Genomic DNA, 20,377 nt, shown 5'->3' with positions numbered 1-20,377 from the left:
GTTCAAAAAATACCGTGATGGTTTTTCACCCTCTTCTATCCAGAGGGTCTTAGATCGAATAAGAACACCCTCCATTTTCTTTTTACGCAGATCAATAAGCTCAGTTTGTTTTGACTTAAGCTCTTCAGTGACTGTTAAGTCCCCCTGAGAAATTTGATAAGAAAGATTTTGAACCAAGTTGGAATGCAGATAGGGAAAGGCTGCATAAGTTTCTACAACCTTTTTAATAGCATTTTTAATCTGATCAACGTACACCGTATCAGAAAGAAGGGAATTGTTAAATTTCCAGTAACCTGGCCCTCTATCCATTTGATTGAATTCGAACTGAATGTCTATTAAGGAGTGATCTGTACGATACCCTGGCTTAATATCGCAACCGGTGACTTTAGAGTTCATTTCTGAAGAAATGAGAAAAAAGTCTAATCTAGACTGCTTCACTGAATCATGCCGCCTCCAAGTGTAACTAGCAGTAGTAGGATTCTGAATACGCCAGGGGTCAGTAAGATCATGCTCACCACAAAGACTGAGAACTCTTTTCTTTGCTAACGGGTTATTGATATTTACGTAGTTAATACAATCAATACTATCGTTCAAAACCAAGTTCCAGTTCCCACAAATAACCGTGTGGGGGTTATCAAAATTATTAATAGTATTGCTAATACCATCGTAGAAAAAAGGCTCATCCTTATTTGGACCATAAATATTAATCAAGGTGATGTTCATGTCACTCACTTCAATATGCAAAGCCAAAAAATTACCATTAGGATCGTTGCAAGACCTATGGACATTAAACTCGAAATTATTGTTAAACAAAATAGCCACACCTCTAGCATTGCTTTTAAAAGAACTAAAATAGCATTCCAGCCCCCATTCAGCTCTTACTCTGCACTCAATATTTTTTGTCCCAATGGACGTCCTGCAAACAATAAATGGAATGTTTCTTGGATTTCAAAAAATGCAGAACATCCCTCCTTTTTGTGTGATCAGCCAAACCACTGCAATTCATAGAGGCTATATATGGATAGGAGCTGGCGTTGATTTATATAAGTACTTTGACCGTTAATCATCTACAATCCTTTGAAACAGTAGAGGCAACTCAATAATAGAAAGAAAGCTGACATTCCATGTAACCAACACAATAGCCTTAACATTCTCTACATATCGTATACACGAAAGCTTTGACTGTACAGAAAAAAAGGTTTTACTAGTATACAAATATTGACTGCTTCGAGTGCTATGGTTAAAACTATGACTCCCGAGGTGATCCACGGAGCGTTCTATTTTCGCGAGGCGAAGCCGAGGGAAAATAGAACGCTCCGGGGATCACCGAGGGAGTCATAGTTTTTAACCATTGCACGAGTAAAAGCAGTCAATATTTGTTTTATAACACCCCAAACATTTCTAAAACCTGTATTATTATTATTAAGTTACAGACCTGAATGCTACAATCCACGGACGACGCGAACACAGATTGCAAACACTTTTACCTACTGTGTTGCATGTAGTGTCGGACAATCCGAAATGGTTACAGACTATTAATTTATCATCCTCGTACACGCAACGGACGTCTGGGTACTGCACGCCGTGTGCTAGTCTGTCGGACTAGCGCACGGCGCCATGTGCTAGTCTTCGGACTAGCGCATGGCAAACCGACGCTCTATCACACGGCCGTCGTCTAGCAAAACTAAGACATGTCATGTGACGCGCTCTAAACCAATGAGCAGGCACAATACTTGCAAGGGGTGTTATAATACTGAATATTTCCTCCTCCAGAGTTTTTACATTACCAAAACCCCCCCAAACCAGCAAAAAAAGGGCCACTGGCAGAAAAAAACAAAAACAAGGTTGGACAAAAAACCCTCCCCCAAACCACTAACCCAAACCCAACCCCACCCGCCATGGACCATAAAGGACCCGTGACGTAACTGATGAACCCGTCCAAAAACCAAAGCTAGATGGAATTTAGCCATAGAAAAGACCCCTGGGAACTCTGCAAATAAAAAAATAAGAACAAAGGGTAGCAATACGGAATGAAACCCACGTTTGACGCAAACCAGGCAGATAGGTAGAAAAACGAGGGAAAACAAACTACCCTAACCAGATTATAAGAAAAACCAAAGCAAAAAGAGATTATATTATAAACCAAACGTGAACAGCAAATGAATATATAACTTATAGCTTATTTAAGGACCATACACCTCTGAAAAAGTTCAACACATCAAGATACCTTATTACTGGAAATGTAGGTCTGGATATGGCTCCACAATTAAATTATTGTTCGTGAAAAAACGATGTTTTTTTTTTTAGTAAAACTTGTGTTGAGCTCCCGTAGAGTTACGCCAAAAACCCGCAAAGAAACGCAACTTTGTTCCGCGGTCGTACAGTTTCTTCACCTCCGTTTTCATTTGTATCTCTCTGCTCTATCCTTCGCCGTGAGGTCGTCAACTACGAACAGGGGTAGGCCCTCCAATGCAGAGCGATGGGATTTTAGTACTGTAATTTTGTCCCTGTATGACAGCATTTTAACCAGAATATGGGCTGGCTTACCGGTTCTGTCTTGACCTTCTCGATGAGCTCGCTCTATTCTTGGTGCGTCGACCCAGTGGAACTTGTCGATTAGCAGGTCTTCAATTCTTTCGAGACAGTTTTCCCCTTCGACTCTCTCCATTCCGACAACACGAAAGTTGATGCGTCTCGAAAAACGTTCTTGTTTATTAATTTCGGACTGTTGGCGGTCTAGTTGGTCTCTTAAGGTGCCGACTTCTTGTTTCAAACCGCTGATGTATCCCTCCAATTCCGTTTTGTTTTTTTCGAGTGTGGTGATCCTCTCGCTGTTGAACTCGATGGAGGCCCCAAGTTGAGCCTCTAAAAGGCGTTGCCCCTCCACCAGTTTGTTAAGTGTAGCCCGGACGAAAATTTTGAAGTCCGATGAATCCGCTCCAGATTGTTTTCTGCTGTCGTCGATGTCCGGACTGTCCTCACCCGATGTAGCTGGGTTTGGCTCCACGTTGGCCGGGGCCCTCGGCCCTTTCCTCTTCGGTCCCATGGTCAAGCTGTTGTATGGATGTGTGTACATGCGTGTAAATGCGGAGCTCCGTTGGTGCACGTCTTATCTGAACGGTGCCATCAGTGCAAGTGATTTCATAGAGTTAATCATTAACTTATAGAGTTAATCATTAACTTATGTCAACAATTATTTTACTATTGTGACAAAAAAATTAGTATCATAATTTTATTGTGATAAACATTGTTTTATTATTTTGTTTGTGCAGAGGCTGCCGATTTTCACCATCCAGCGCTTGTCCCAAATGATGCAGAGACTCAAAGTGGAGAAGACGTCACTATTTACGCCAATGGACCAATGTCGCATCTTTTTCACGGGGTCCATGAACAGCACTACATTGCCCACGTGGTCAGATATGCTTCCTGGTTAAACTGCAACAATGGGGCGCCCTCTACTGGACCAAATTCCATTTTGGCTTTACTGTTATTTTCTTTCGTACAGAAGTTTATAGATTGAAAAAGAAATTCAATGAATGTATTTTGTCCAGTTTGTAGCAAAGACAGCCAAGATTATAGTGTTTGAAAACAGTAAAACAAACAACCCAAAACATGACATCTTTTAACTTTTTTTACAACCGCTTAAACCAGACCGACTTTTTTCAGTAATACCACTTTTGAATCATACAGATAAAAAAAATAAAATAACGCCAGGCCTAAATGAGAACCTGGCTGGATACATTTTAGTTTAATGTTTGATGAAAATAAATCACTATAACAAATTACTTTGACATTTGAACCTGTGATCTTTATATTAACGTAGCCCTGGTGTTTCCTCGCCTTGTCCATGTACTTGTTCGCCGTGGTAGCCAGAGACCAGTGACCCGCTCTGTGAAAATGAGTAAAATTTCGCGCAATGCTTAGCGTGCAATGGACGGTTACATGTGGAAGGGGTCGTTGTGGAGAGATTCTTTTTTGTAACATTTTTTTTCTTTTCTACTTCTTCAGGATCTATATTTTCATGGTCAATATTCAGATAACTTAATTTTAGTCATGAAGCTATACAAACACATGATTTTGTTAAGTAAACGTACTTTTAAACGTCATTTGTGTCCTTTTTTATTTCTACATAGCGCGAAGTATCGCTGATTTGTATTCCTCGCTGTTTTGTCGTTCGGTACACCCCTACGTACATTATGGTATAATCGGAAACCTTTGACCCTCGCCTTTCCTAATATTAGAGGAGGTTAAAGCCATGGTTAAAACTAAAGCTGCACAATTGTTATACCAACAAAGGGCGTTATTTATAATACTCGGATGTTATTGTGGGCTTAGTGTGTGTGTTCGACCCCCCCCCCCCCCAGTTTGTAAATATTATTTCAAATTTCAAACTGAGCTTCCGGGCACCACAGAGCCATCAGCTGGGGGAGATTAACGTGCGTGCAATTGTAGTGTGATTTTGTTTCTGTCTGATCAATTTTTGTCAATCCAAAAAATATATTTATCGAATGATTACATTTACATTTACCAATCACTAAAATCTGTAAACTTAAACAAACTAAAAGGAAGAAGTAATGCGCCACCATCCGGCTCGAAGTGCCCGATTGGTAAGCAAAGTGAATGTGTTGACTACACTAGCACACCGAAGTTAGTTTTGTTTAAATAAACATAACATTTTCATATTATTCGAGCAAAAATATTCACCTAATTGTTTCTATGACACATCATTGCCCCCTTGGCTCGAAATTCCAATGGTAGTTTCGCTTTTTATCATTGAACAGACATTTATTAAATTTTAAATTAAATTGTTACCTCAAACAAGGTTAAAAAAATAAAAATACATTGTCAATTTTAATGTATTTTGTCAGAACAGACTAATTTACAAGCACATAAAGCAACATAAGGCCAGTTGTGTATTGCATTTTACACGAACGTTTTACCAACTACTCAATATAAATTTTTGGTTTTTACCCATATACACCGATGTGTGTAGCACTGTATACTCAGTACTTTCCCGAGTCCTGTGAAAAAAATCACAGGCATTTTTACTCGGGTGGGATTCGAACCCACGACCTTTGCAATTCTAGAGCAGTGTCATACCAACTAGACCACCGAAATTGCCCGGTGGCTAGTGGCAGTCCGAATCCTATGTTTAGCAGCGGGTACTGCAAACGATTTAATAGACGTTAAATTTGCATCGGGGCTAAACATAGGATTCGGACTGCCTCTAGCTGCCGGGCAATCTCGGTGGTCTAGTTGGTATGACACTGCTCTAGAATTGCAAAGGTCGTGGGTTCGAATCCCACCCGAGTAAAAATGCCTGTGATTTTTTTCACAGGACTCGGGAAGGTACTGAGTATACAGTGCTACACACATCGGTGTATATGGGTAAAAACCAAAAATTAATATTCTTTATCCCCGATGCAAATTTAACATTTATTAAATCGTTTGCAGTACCCGCTGCTAAACATAGGATTCGGACTGCCTCTAGCTGCCGGGCAATCTCGGTGGTCTAGTTGGTATGACACTGCTCTAGAATTGCAAAGGTCGTGGGTTCGAATCCCACACGAGTAAAAATGCTTGTGATTTTTTTCACAGGACTCGGGAAAGTACTGAGTATACAGTGCTACACACATCGGTGTATATGGGTAAAAACCAAAAATTAATATTTTTTATCCCCGATGCAAATTTATACTACTCAAGTCAAGCTTTAACAACTTTGTTTAAACAAACTGAGGATTTTAATTTGAAGACACCTTTTCTGGGGTACGTTACACCAAACCATAAGTTAATGGCTAAATTCTGTTGTTTTGAATCATTTTCTAATACCTTTCAAAATTCAACAAATAATTGTAAGCATAAAAACCTTACTTGGTAATGAGCAAATGAGAGATGTTAATAGTATAAAACATTGTAAGTAACGGCTCTCTCTGAAGAAAACTAGTTTTTGAGAAGAATAGCCTTGCTCAAGGCAGTCGCATTATTCGCTCCGAAAAGACGCAGCTGTAAACCCACCCGCCGTATACCCTGTGCATGGTGTTTGCGATCACACCGAATGACCAACCCGTATACACACTGTCACATCGCACGAATACTGTTCACACAAGTCATCGCACTCGTACACCACTAACCGCATGCAGAGGCCGTCAGGCCGACAGCCTTGTCGGATCTGTATCTTCCCGTTTTAATGTGTTGTATTGAAAAAATTCCAATAGTGGACGAAATTGGGGGGGGGGGGCTCGATGATATGCTAGTATGCAGCTCATGAATATGTATATCGTTCGTCAGACCTATCAGACAACACAGGATGTGAGGCAAATGAATTATTCATTTTGACGTCCAATCACGCACTTCCCTTATCACGACCTTTGGACCCCATCATGCGTCCGTGGTGGTGGTGTGTGAGGTAAACGTGTCTCGTCTTTCGCGGGCATTATGGTAATGAGCTGACAGTGGGAACTCTTCGCTTATTATAGTAATGAGGTCAGTGGCTTCAACACAGATCCTACAAGGCTGTCGGCTTGACGGCCTCCGCATGCGGATAGTGTACGGGGGCATCGTGTCGTGCGATGTTACGCACAGTGAATACGGGTGGGTTTTACGCACAGTGAATACGGGTGGGTTTTTATACAGCGGCGGTCTTTTTTCGGAGTGAATAATTCGACTGCCTTGAGCAAGGCTATGAGAAGAAGTACTTTCTGGAATTGTTGAGGTCTCAAATTCAAGGCATCTGAAAGCACACAACTTGTGCGACAAGGGGTGTCTTCCCATTATTCTCTCGCAACTTCGACGACCAATTGAGCTCAAATTAATGTTCACGGGTTTGTTAATTTAAGAATATGTTGAGATACACCAAGTGGAAAGACGTGACTAGTCCTTGAAAGTTTCCTAATGTGTCCTGCCTTTGCCCTTAAAGGGTAATTTTAAACTGATTTTCAATTGTATCCTTTGATTCTCAGAGTCTACTTCCGCACAAATGCTTTTGGGAAACAAGAATATTCAATGGAGCAAAACAAACTAAATGAACACATTGCGAACAAAATGTGTTTACTATTTACAACTTTTGGATGAGATTGAAGTCATTTTGATTGTTTAACACGTATTAAGGCAGGATTCCGCCTTGGGCCGGTGTTTTTAATGGAAATCTGTCCCCGGAGATTATTTCCCCATTATAGGCAGGTGTGTCATGAGATTATGTTCTCCCAAAATTCCCTCCCCCTTATACGGCAAACTTGTTACAAACTACTTGTGATAGCGCCCTCTGTTAAATCACCCTCACTCAGCCCATGTTAGTGTCTCAAACAGGGGAAAGAATCTCCGGCAGCACTGATTTCACTGAGACACCGGCAACCCATCCGGGCGCCTAGTCCTGGAGAATTGCGCGTGGCCCTTGTAGTGGCATGAGATTTCTGTCCCTTGGAGATTGTTTCATCCTTTTACAGTGAGCGGTGACCATGGTCGTTTCTTAATTCTGAAAGCACCCTCTTTTGATTCCATCTGCTTTAGACCGTATTGATATCAGATACTCCGAGGAAAAATCCATAGCACTCCGGCTATTCGTTAACCGCGGCCTATACCAGTCTGGGGAAGACAGGAGGCGCCAGGTCACTTCGTTTGTTTGCAGTTTTTCGGAAGCAAAAAGAAAACAACATGTTCTGTCGCCAGTCAAATAAGCCGAGTTTTGTTTCTCCGACAACGGGGGCTACGATCCCGGCCAAAATGCTTGGGCAACCCATTCCTACGTTATTTAAACCCATTCCCTGTTCACTTCCCATTGACAAGTTTTTAGGGTTTGTGTACTCTTTGTAGAAGGACGCAAAATCAATGTTCACTGATTTACGGTAAACTTGCACTGTTTGAAGGTAAAACGGTAAAAAGTTTCCCTTAAATTTTATTTGCTGAGATGTTGTAGGTTTTGACAAAAATGAGTAAAACAGTGTTAGGAAAATTAGTTCAGCTTGCAAATTGTATTTACCAATAATTTTAGTTCAATATCAATTAAATACGCAAAACACAAAAACCAAAACAATCAATTGATACGGTGTTATTGTTCATTCCTTGAATGTATTTAAAACATTCAAGTGACACCTGACTATTTCTAAAACTATGCAATATATCTTAACGTCTAGTACACTAAATGGATTATAGTTAAATTGAACAAAAACATGTTTTGTAGAAATACAATGCTTTGTATTCTAGCGTTAATGCAAACATTAACACTGTGTTTTTGACGACCTTTAACGTAATAATTGTTTAATTGTGAAATGAATCAGATGTTGACAATTTGAAGATTTGATTCAAATGCAGGGGCTGGAAAGAACACACCAGCAGCAGTTATTTGGTTTAATGTCCAAGCTTTGGGTGTATCGCGTTGCTAAGTTACTCCCGTTTGAAATAAGCCAGTGTATGCATTTTTGTTAAAAACGAATTACAAGTAAAGTGATGTTTTCGCGCAAAAGGATACAAATCAGACTAAAATTTGACCACAAAACTGTTGTTTTCAGAGCGTTATTGCTAAAATACCAGTGTGTTTAAAGTCCCCTGGAAATGGAATTTTGTCAAAATAAAGCTTTTGTCACTCACTAAAATACGTGTTTTGATGAGTAGAATATGAATAAACATTTAACTAAGGTTCTTTAAATTTACTTTCCATAATTAACAAATTTAAAAGTAGGCCCGACCCGATAGGGCGCTGTTCGTGACGTCAATCGAGGCGCGATATTTGAAGCAGGACGGCTCAAAGTGTTTGCTGCACAGCGCTGGAAAAGACGTCGGACCGAACCACTTTGCAAACTGACCCCATTTTTAGTTATTTTGCTGCCTCCAGCAGCAATACACGTGGTTGACATTGCCGTAAAAATGCAAGAAATAAACCTTTTTTCGAAACGTAAAAACTAGAACTTACATGTAATTGCACGTACGTGTGTTCAATGTACGATCGAGGCAAAGTCTGCCTCGATTGACTTCACAAAAGGGGTAGGCGGAGTCACCCCAAACAGCTTTATCTATTTTTTAAACATGTAAATCGTTACAAACAATAACTCAACAAGTAATGTTATTGTTAATATAAATATACTCTAATGTAACTCTAATGTTTGAAAAAAAAAAATTCTATTTCCAGGTGACTTTAACCCTTTAAACTCGACCCCATTTTTAATAAATTTGCATGTGCTCAGGTTATTTATTAAAATGTCTGGTTTACTTGTTGGAAATATGTTAACATTATGTATTATGTTAAAGCTTACATATAGTGCTATTTTATAAGAATATTTTTTACCCCCAACAGGCTACACCATGCAAATATAGTTCTAACAAAAATCACAGAGTGGGTCACAATATTACTGTCAACGAAACCTTTCTGTGTAAGGTAAAATGCGACATTGTGTAATCAGCTAATATTCCGAATAGTTAAGTCACGGTCGAAGTGAGGAAATTTTTATTTTCCAAATTCACACTAAGATGGTGTATTGGTTTCATGCCGATGTGACGGTTTAACGAATCGTTTTATACGAAAGTGATTCAAAACGAATACCCAATGTTTCATCTGCATTAAACAAAAGTGCTTTCTCAAGTGAAAACAAAGAAACGCTCAAACCACGACGAAAAATTAAATATTTCTCCATATCGAAACGTGTTCAAAAAGCGACACAAATTAAATGTTTTCTGGTAACTTTACAACGCAATTTCTTTTTGATCACAAGTTGTCGTTAGTTTAATATCATAAGTAATGTACATTAACGAATATATCAGCAGAAGACAACTGGTACCAGTTGTTAGGTGAATTATTTGTATTTTGTTGCCTTAAAAGGGTACAGCTTTTTCAACCAATTTAAAATGTTTGAAATAAAATTGCCGGCACAATCGGAGGCCACAGTGAATTATAAGTTTGAGTCTGTATCAAGGAATCTGAAGTTTTGTATGTACTGTTTAATAAACTGTCAGTTTTTGTTGCGTAGTTCCATTTTGCATTTTATGGACTCATCATGGTTTCAAGGACTCATCATTGCACCCTCGGACGGAATTACCGGCTGCAGAAATTTCAAACTTTACCGAAAATGTAATAAACTCAAAAAAGGGATGAACTTATATTTATAGCACTGTTTATGTGACAAAAACACGTTGAAAATTGTTGTCACAATACACGTTTGCAAAATCAAATGTTCAAAATAAACGTCTTTTCCATACTTATTGTCCTGCAAATAATAAAACAATTAATAATAAAGTAATTTTATTCGATTCATCTAAACACACGTTCAATTTTCCACGATTAACTCATTATTATTATATTTGTAAAAACTATATAGTTGCATATTAGTTTATTTAAATCGTCGTCTAAAACATTTAAACGTTTCCGTGTGTTTTTATGTTTGATTTAGATTTCGTACAGCAGAAATCCAGTAAAAGACGTGTAAGGGTAAGAGTCACTATATACTTGACCGTGTACAGCTAAGTGAACTTGATCTCCACGGTGCAGGGGAATCACTGCACTGCTGCTCACTTGATGATAATCTGCATCGTTTACATGCCCTGTAACAATGGCGTTACTGTTCTTCCTAAGCTGGACATATAGGTAAGACCCACTTGATAATTTTAAGACTGAGAACATCAATACGTATACCCCAGGCACATTACACGTAAACGTGCCGTTATTCAAGTTGAAATCAGTCCCTTCCTCTGAAAACAATAACTCTTCAAAGGGCAGAGGACCCCATGGGGATGGAGGGTTGAAGTTGGAGTTCCTCACTGCAGTGAAGGCGGACCGTCGCGTACTACCTTTACCTGCTTCACCGGTCTGTCCAGCTGGTCCAGGTTCACCTCTCTCCCCCTTCAAACCATTCATCCCAGGCAGACCTTGAGGTCCTTGTTTCCCTGGTAGACCGACTCCTTGATCTCCCTTCAGTCCATGTTCCCCTTTAGCGCCTGGCTCACCAACCAGTCCATCTGACCCCTTGTCTCCTTTAGCCCCGGGTTGACCTACCTCACCAGGGGAGCCTGCATCACCTCTGGGGCCTACAAGTCCTTGACCATGGTTCCCATTAGATCCAGGGATTCCCGGTATACCGGCTGGGCCCTGGCAGCAAGAATTACACGTCATTCCCGAATCAGGTGAAACTGCAGCTGTAGCCACCAAGAACTGAACTTGCATAGAAGCCAAAACAATGGCCACTGCTATAGTAATCTTCATCTGTAAATTGAAAGACAGACGGAAAACAAACAATTACAACATTAATAGCAATGTTGTTTTTGTAGCTGGGAGGGTTGGTCATGTGTCAGTTGGTCCGAACTTTTTTTATGTATACGCCCGTAAGGTATTAGATTTGATAAAACGGTACATTATTTGACTAACCGAATTAAATTCTAAGTTTGATGAACTAAATCGGTAAATGAAGGGGTTGTTAATTTTATTTTTAAATCACTTTTTTCAAAAGAACTGGACTTACAAACAAAGTTAGCTTTAATTAGTTGTAAGAATTACCCCCATTCTAATGTATGGTGTTTGTTTTACAGGAGCAGATAGACTAATGAACGAGTATGTTTAAGTTTAAAGGGGTAGATCCACTATTGAATATGTATTTTTCTCCCCAAAGGTTGTGAACTCTTGTTATTATGCTAATTTTGTAACTTGGTTTATGAATAGAAGTGCAGAGGTCGGTGCCTTCACTTGCCTTCGTACTTGTCGGTCACACAGACTGGTGTGAATAATTAGGTATTGTTGTGCATTGAAGGATTGAGCTACTTTGCATGAAGTTGTGGTATGCAATAATTTAGGGAGTGGCAGTAGTCTCACATAGGTTCTTATTGAAGAAGGATCATGAAATTTTGAGTGAGAGAAAGATAGAAAGAATTTGGATAGGTATTTGGAAGTGCCTATATCTCAACAGTGTCGCGCTACAATAACAACCTTTGAGGTTGTTGTTTTACTGCAATTGTAATGCTATATCAGAAACAGATTAGTCAGGCTGTTATTTTAAGCAATTGATTGGCAGAGAACTGAGGCGGCAGAGATCGGCAATTTGAGATTGGAAACAAGGAGAAAATCGTAAATTGAAAATGTGCTTATTGTTTTTGAGGATATTCATTCTAATTGAGCAGAATTCTTGAAACTTAAATTGTTCTTGGAAATGTGTATTTCATGCTGTATTAATGGGGCATTGGATTTGAATAGCTTTGTAATTTGAATACTCTGAATTTGTAGTTCACCATTTTTTTGAGAAGAATAAATCAGACAAAAAAATGATTTGAGAAGTGCATGTGTATTTATCAAAATGAAGGAGAGCATCAGGCATTATTGTATTTGTTTTAATAATTATTTTATAGATGGCCATGATGTTGAGGTGGGAATCTAACCCTCTCCTAGAAGTTTAAAGGGACTATACCCTCATGGAGTGAGAAGCGTTAATGGAAGTTCTGAGACGGACAAAAAGGATGGCAGGAGAGTCTATGACACGTGCCTACATAAAGTGTTAGAAGAAGAGTGGAGCAAGACATTTGTACCGGAGGACAGTTTAACCTTTGGACATTTTCACGGTGGGCCAAATTTATTCACCCAATATTTTGAACATTTTGGTCGGAGTTGAAGTCAGAGTTGAAGTCATAAGCTTTATTTGACAAGATTGAGACGAAGTGTTTTGAGTTTACTGATTAGTTTCCGTAGAATCAAAGATATAGTTATTTAGTGTACTTTTTCCAGAAATGGGGCAGTTTCCCCAGTTGTTGTAAATAAATGTAAAATAAATGTAACTACAATATCTTGTCGAAGAGACTTTTATTCTAGAGTTAGCAAACTGTCTTTCGCGTCACCGTTGCATGGGGTTATAAACTGTGACATTAGATTTCCAAAATGTTGTGGTCTTTTTGAAAGCAACTAAATGGGAACGCCTTTAGATTGTTAAAACTGTTTATAATTGATATTATTGTCAACAGAAGTGTCGTTGCCGAACGGTTTAGAGCACCGAACTGTGGTGTTTCTGATCAGCAGAGTGTGGTGTTTCTGATCTAAAGAGTTAGGGTCCGAATCCCGAGCAGTGACACTTATTGCTACGTCCTTAGGAACGTAAAGCCGTCGGTCCCATGTGTTGTGTATAACGCATGTAACAGAACCCAGTGCACTTATCGAAAAGTGAAGGGGTGCACCCGTTGTTGGCTGCTGTATACGCCGTGCCACCTTGTAACTCCTTCTTAGGTGCTACATAAATGGTTCTCATCGAGTTCTTCGAGTTCATCACTTCAATAAATTATCTTTCTGAAAGTTGGTAAAATTATACTCAGCGCCTTGAGTACCTTGTTGGTAGATACGTGCGCTAGATAAGACTTCGATGTCATTATTGTGTATTATTCGTCGGATTGCCATTCTACGGGTGCGAATGATAACAGGTCTGTTGTATATAATTTGGTTTGCGCCTTAACACCATGTGTGTATCTATTTGGCAGGTAGAGTTTGTTCTTAGATAACTGTCTTGCTTAATGCTACTACCGCGGAGTAGATTGTTCGGGTGCTCGGGAGACTTATCAGTTCTTAAAAGAACTGTACTGCTTATTAACTATTACCTGGGCGGATGGAATAGAAATAGGCTGGGACTATTATTTTAGCGTTTAGGATCGTAATTAACTGTACTACCGCGGAGTCAGTTCTTGGGTTGCTCTGGTCATCAGGAGACTGACGATGACTAGAGCAACCCAAGAACCATGGAGGTTGACTTTATAAATGAATTATATGTTGTTACTTTTGAAAGACCAATTTGAGACATCACAGTTTCGATCCATAAATATGATACCTAATACGTTACTCGGCGATCAGTTGGTGTCACTTGGAGCCACTCAGACAAAAAAACTGACTTGAAAAACAAATTTTGTCAAAAGTGGAATGTGAACCTTGGACCCATATTGTTTCCACATCCATAATGTTCACGATTTACCTTTTTCCATCAATGTTTAAAATAGTTTTTTTTTACTAATGTTTCGCACAAAATAGAACTAGAAAACATTTTACTGAGAGTACAGAGTAAGGGTAGAACCGAGAGTAAAGCTAACTTAATTCAAAACAAACCACAATTGTTTTTATATTTGCTCCTTTGTTAAGGCTGGCTCACACTATGACGATAAGGGGGTACGGCATGCTACGTTTAGCTGCGAATAGCAACTGCGAGTTTGCCGCCATTCATCGTGTGTTGTCGTCAATTGTCGCTGACGAATCCGCTAGAGACCGCAGACGGCTGCAAAATTAGTCGCGTTCGTCCCTACTATGTAAGCCAACCTTTAATAAGGCTGGCTTACATAGTAGCGGGGCATTAGCCAAACGGAAAGTGGCGACCGTGAAAATCCCAAGACGTTGGCGGCAAAGTAAAGGCAAAAAGCCCAAAGGGAAAAATCATAATTAGCTGACGGGGAGGGAACGACCTTCAGCGACAACAGGAAAAGGGTCACACGGCTGGCAGCGGATTGGGTGGCGGCAAGGAACGGCGGCTGATGAAGGTGGGTTGTGGCGACGATGACGTGACTCGTTTGCCGACATCAAACCGTCTGTGTGTGGGTTGTATAACAGTCGAGTTTGGCGTTCCCACTCTTCACAATATTCTGGTCATCCAATCATCAGACAACGACTACCAACGAAATTGTGACGACCTCAAAACGACAATTGACCACTTGCACGCGCGTCACACGCGGCGACTGATGCCACGCTCACCATGTTGGTGGGCAATAGATTTACGTGTAAACGCAGAGTCGCCGAAATAGCGCACTTCTCTGAACAACACACGTTGACATTGACCACCAAAATGGCGCCTCCAAGATTATTTTGATGATGACGTCAGGTGAATTGGGTCAATAGGCGGAATCGCACGGCATGAAAATGTCATGCGACTGATAATTGCGGCCGTCTGCGCCAAGGAAATGAGGGTTACGTTCTCCAACGAAATCTGAATGCAATCACAATGATTTTTTTTGGCTGTCACAACTTTGCCGACGGACACGATTGATAATTTCGACCGTCTTCGGTCGCTAGCGGGTTCGTCAGCGACAATTGATGGCAAAACACGTTGATTGGCGGCAAACTCAAAATTGCAATACGCAGCTCGACGTTGCTTGCCGTAACCCTTATTTGTCATAGTGTGAGCCAGTTAGCACCAGGCCGATGACTTGTTCGACCCCAAAAAACAGGGACACTGTTAGAGGATAAAGGGTAAAGATTATCTTAAAACCTTTGGAGCAGGCGATACACTCGTCTTGCCTCGGTTATTGCCCCCTCGGTTTCCCAAAAGACCATCGACATCTTATTCTAGGGTACATATCTTGTACATTGTTCAATCTGAAATAGTTTACCTAATTACTCTATATAAAATAATGCAACGGTCACGTCAAACAATGCAGTGCCATACCTTTTTGACCGTAATTATCTTTAAACAATATGTTTTAAACGAGCAGAACGTCAAGCGCCGTTTATGTCAATCCAGTGGAAAAGAACTTGAAGTCAAATTTTTGAACAAGGCATTGCACTGAAAACCTGCGTAAAAATTGCCTCGTCCAAAACCACCTGCAAGTATAAACGCGAGAAACAAAACCTTTGAGGCAATTACGGCATGGTTTCAAAGGGAGATGCAACTGGGTGCACATGTTTGTGTACAATCACAGTATCACCACAGGTCACTAAGATGGCAGAGCTTTAGGAGAGAGGAGACCTAACCACTGCATGAGAATATCAGCTGCATCGAGTGGTGTCCCTTTTGGAGCAAAAACTGCAACCACATTGCAATTGGCTAACCTTAAACCCACTACTTGCATCTTGAAGCCAAAGCTTGAGTCCGGCAGTAGAATGAGGAACACTTACCTTGATGATGTGTTCTTGTAGTCCAAACCTTCTCAGTTCCTCTCTTCTGATGTAAAGTTGTTATAAACACTGCTGCTGCTGCAGCGCGTTTAAATACTGCTGTATTTCCATTTAAGTGCTCATCAGTCTACTTCGGGGTTTGATTGACAAGCGATGAGCAGCCAATCAAAGATACGTGTTAAAGTCACTGATTGAATGCAGTGACTTACTCTACCATTGGTTTGGACGAGGCTGTATGTTACAATTGTGGGTGAACACCGTGTAAAAGTCACTGATTTATGACAGTGACTTACTCTACCATTGGTTTGAATGATACTGTATGTTGAATGGATACCAATGGTGTAACACTCTACACTACATTGTGTATGTGGTAAAGTCACTGATTTATGGCAGTGACTTACACTATCATTGGTTTGGATGAGGCTGTATGTTACCAATGGAGATCAATTTGTACACGCTTTAATGGTATGGTGTTTTTACATGCATATCCGCCCTACTGGGTTGCACTGTGTGATTGCTTCCTGAAGTTCCTGGCCAGTTTCCTTCTATTTCCGCTCAATTGATGTATTTCCCTGATGATTGTGAGTTAAAGTGCAAGTTTATTATCAAAGAAATAACTGTGTACGCAATATAGAAACTGTTCAGATGGTTCTCTTTCGTGCTTCGTTAACCACTCTTTTCACGTATGGTTACGAACACTAACTCAGTGTTTTTTTTCCGAAATCGAAATGCAATGACAATGTATTTAGTTGAATGCGCCACCAACAGAGCAACGTTAAAGGCATGGACACCATTGGTAATTACTCAAACTAATTGTTAGCATAAAAACTAACTTGGGTATGAGCATTGGAGAGATATTAATAAGATAAACAATGTTAGTTAAACGGCTTTCTCTGAATAAACCTAGTTTTTGAGAAGAAGTAGTTTTTCTAATTGTTAAGGTCTCAATCTCAAGGCATCTGAAAGCACACAACTTGTGCGACAAGGGGTGTTTTTCCAATTATTCTCTTGCAACTTCGACTACCGTAATTGAGCTCAAGAGCTCAAGGGTAATTTTAAACTGATTTCCTATTGTATCCCTTTTTTCAGAGTCTACTACAACTCACTCGCACAATGCTTTTTAGGAAACAAGAATGTTCAATGGAGCAGAAACAATCATATGAACACATTGCGATTTGAAATGATTTACTATTTACAATTTGTTGATGAGACTGAAGTCATTTTGATTATTAAAGGACTCTTGTTTAACACGTAAGGCAGGATTCCGCCTTGGGCCGATGTTTCATGGAAATCTTTCCCCGTAGATTCTGTCCCCATTTTGGGCAGGTGTGTGTCAGGAGATTATGTCCTCCCAAAATCCCCCCCCCCCCCCCCCTATACGGCAAACTTGTTACAAACTACTTGTGGTAGCGCCCTCTGTTAAATCACCCTGACTCAGCCCATGTTATTCCCAAACATGGGAAAGAATCTCCAGTAGCACTGATTTCACTGAGACCCCGGCAACCCATCCGGGCGCCTAGTCCTGGAGAATTGCGCGTGGTACTTGTAGTGGCAGGAGATTTCTGTCCCTTGGAGCGGGTTTCCTCCTCTTACAGTGAGCGGTGACCATAGTCGTTTCTTAATTCTGAAAGCACCCTCTTTTGATTCAATCTGCTTTAGACCATATTACTATCAGAGTCTCCGAGAAAATCAATGACACTCCGGCTCTTCGTTAACTGCGGCCCCTACCAGTCTGGGGAAGACAGGAGGGGCCAGGTCATTTCGTTTGTTTGCAGTTTTATGAAACCATTCCCTGTCTACTTCCTACTGACAATAATAAACATTGTCTCCCCTGCCTTCGCCCCCCCACCCCTCTCAATGTTGAGTGTGACGCAGAATACTGGCAGTAAGAACCATCATTGAAAGGGGGCGGGGGGGGGCAATGGCCCGGATTGTAGTCTGAGTTACAACACCGTACACTGTACGTTTGTAGTAAATTGAAGCAAAAGAGGGCGCTTTGTAATCGAGCACACACACAACCAATGTCCGGATCTGCACACACCTCACATTACACATTTTTGATAAATTATACATAGAGGGCGCTTTGTAAATATATTTTCATTACAACACAGGGCGCTGTGGCCCTCTATGTGTATTTTCTTACAGTTTGCCGTATACATAGGGTGCGTTCGATAAGCCCTCTCGTGGTGACGGCATGCACCTCGGGTCACCCCAAGTGACCCACTCCACAAGCAGGGCACTGGGGGCTGACCCGGGTGAACCCCTGGAATGACGTTAAAGCTATTAGAACGTAACGGGGGCAGACCGGGGTCGACCCAGGAAAGCTAAACGAACTCCCCATAGATTGCAGACTGGGACCATGTCTTTATCCGCAAAGATAAAGACAGGTACCTGCTATTCAGATACAATTGGATACAATGCTATCATTGGATAAATCAACATCAAGTCGAGCGCCATGTGGGAGCTCGAGCCTGCCCAGTGATTTCTCTCTAGATGTTCCAATCCAGCATGCAGGAGCGTAGTTCCTCAACGCTGGCCAAGCCGGTGTCTCGATTAAGGGTGTCTACGAAGGAGAGACGTCTTAAGTTTGACAAATGCAGTGAATGCTACCGTATCTTGGCTTGGTTTGATTTGTCTGAGGTAACCTCAGTCGACCAATCAAAACACAGATATGGAAAGCTTACTTTCGGCCACCCGCATGCTATGTGTCCACGTGTGTGGTGTATGTATACTAAACAGCTCGTATTCCGAAAGATTAAGTCACAATCAAAGAGGAAAATTATATTGTCCAAGTTTACAATAAAATGGTGTATTTTTGTTGGTAACCTTCTTACAGCAAGATTGGTTTCATGCCGTTTTGACAGGTAAACCATGTCGCTGTAGAGAAATGTACCTTCCACTCTTTGACATGTTATTCTGCAGCATCAAATGTTTTATACAGAGGTAGTTCAAAACGAATACCCAATGTTTCATCTGCATTAAAAAAAAGCTCTCTCCTGTAACAACAAACAAACGCAAAACTACGAGGAAGAATTGTACACTTCACCATATCGAGACGTGTTCGGGAAAAATACGGCACAAAAGAAATGTCTTCCGGTTACTTGACAACGCTGTATCCTTTTGATCACAAGTTATCAAAAGTTTAACATAATAAGTATTGTTCATACACCAATATATCAACAGAAGAATACTGCTACCAGTTTTTGTTTTGTTTTTGTTGCTTAAACAGGGTACAGCTCTGTTCACCAATTTAACATTGTGGGAATTCAAAATGGCCGGCGAAACAGGCGGCTATCATGAATTATGTCTTTGCAGTCTCAGTCTGTATCAAGGAAGGTGACCTGCTTTTGTTTTTCTTTGCTATTTGTTAAACTGTCCTGATATTTTTTCTTGTAATCCATTTTTTTTTTTACTTTTTTGGGGGAAAAACAAAATGATTTAGAGTCGTCATCAAGTACTTAATAATGCACTATTGGAAACCAACCTTGAAAAGAAGACGTATTAAATTTTCCCGAAAATGTGATCAACTCAAAAAGAAGGATAAATTGATACTTATAGCAATGTTAACGTAACATTACAGTTTTTAAAAGTTTTCGTCACAATAAACACGTTTAGAAAATCACGCTTTAAAATATAACGTCTGCTATAAAAATTAATTGTCATACATGCATTAAAATAACTGTTGATTAATTATATCCATCTAAACAAACTGCCCCATCTAAACACAACTAACTATTGTTTATTCTATTTTGAAACACATTAAACGTTGTCTAAAACATTAAAACGTTTCCGTGCGTGTTATGCTTGATTTAGATTTGGTACAACAGGACTCCTGTAAAAGACGTGTAATGGTCAGAGTTACTATATACTTGACCGTCTACAGCTAAGTGAACTTGATCTCCATAGTGCAGGGGAATCACTGCACTGTTGCTCACTTGATGATTATTTGAGGTTTTTGTTTATGGATAGCTTGTGGTCTCAACTTTCATATGACACCAAAAGTTCCTGAAATAATTCATGGCTGGGTGAGCACTGCTCACTTTTGTAAAGTGTTTAAAATAAGGCTGCGCAGGAATTAGCCTTCCAATTTGAGAGCTTACAAAATTGAGGGTGATGTAATAAATTCATGCTCAAATACGATCAGTTTTGGTTTGCTGAATGAAGTTTATGGTTTGTTAAACCATTTATTTTATATTCATAAGTGAACAGGAAATACATTTTTGTTCTTGTGGCATTGTAACTTTCCCCGGTAGACTCAGTGGTGTCTTCATGTGAGTCGCGATGGTGTGATAGTACATGTAGCAATTTCCATGTTACAAACTGTGTTTGTTTTTTAACATCTGTGACTTTGAATAAAAACCTTCATCCCGCATTTCAGTTATTGTAAGATGAGTTGAACATTTCATTGGTTTTCTAAATAATCAGATGGGGATTATGTACAAAGATTGTTCAATGGTACGTTATTTTGAAAACAGGAATGTCAAAGATGTTGGCTACTTATTCTTCAGGTTACCCATTGACCTGAAGTAGACGAAATCTTTGATTGAATTGTGT

General features: G+C 40.1%; 2 protein-coding genes and 1 pseudogene across 2 annotated transcripts; 1 reads left to right on the top strand and 2 right to left on the bottom strand.

Moving 5' to 3' along the window:
• Nucleotides 1-20,377, top strand: part of LOC139950981 (alkaline phosphatase-like) — a 179,851-nt pseudogene that overhangs the window by 98,985 nt on the left and 60,489 nt on the right.
• LOC139950240 (uncharacterized) lies at nt 2,402-3,083 on the bottom strand. Its single transcript, XM_071948857.1, has one exon. It carries the CDS (start codon nt 3,074-3,076, stop codon nt 2,402-2,404), a length of 675 nt encoding a protein of 224 aa, XP_071804958.1. The 5' UTR covers nt 3,077-3,083.
• On the bottom strand, nt 10,373-11,185 carry LOC139950236 (uncharacterized). Its single transcript, XM_071948854.1, has one exon. It carries the CDS (start codon nt 11,183-11,185, stop codon nt 10,373-10,375), a length of 813 nt encoding a protein of 270 aa, XP_071804955.1.

Source organism: Asterias amurensis, chromosome 18, assembly GCF_032118995.1.
Source record: "Asterias amurensis chromosome 18, ASM3211899v1".
Taxonomy (NCBI): domain Eukaryota; kingdom Metazoa; phylum Echinodermata; class Asteroidea; order Forcipulatida; family Asteriidae; genus Asterias; species Asterias amurensis.
The sequence above is the reverse complement of the archived record's forward strand: the minus strand, read 5'-3'. Positions and strand labels throughout refer to the sequence as shown.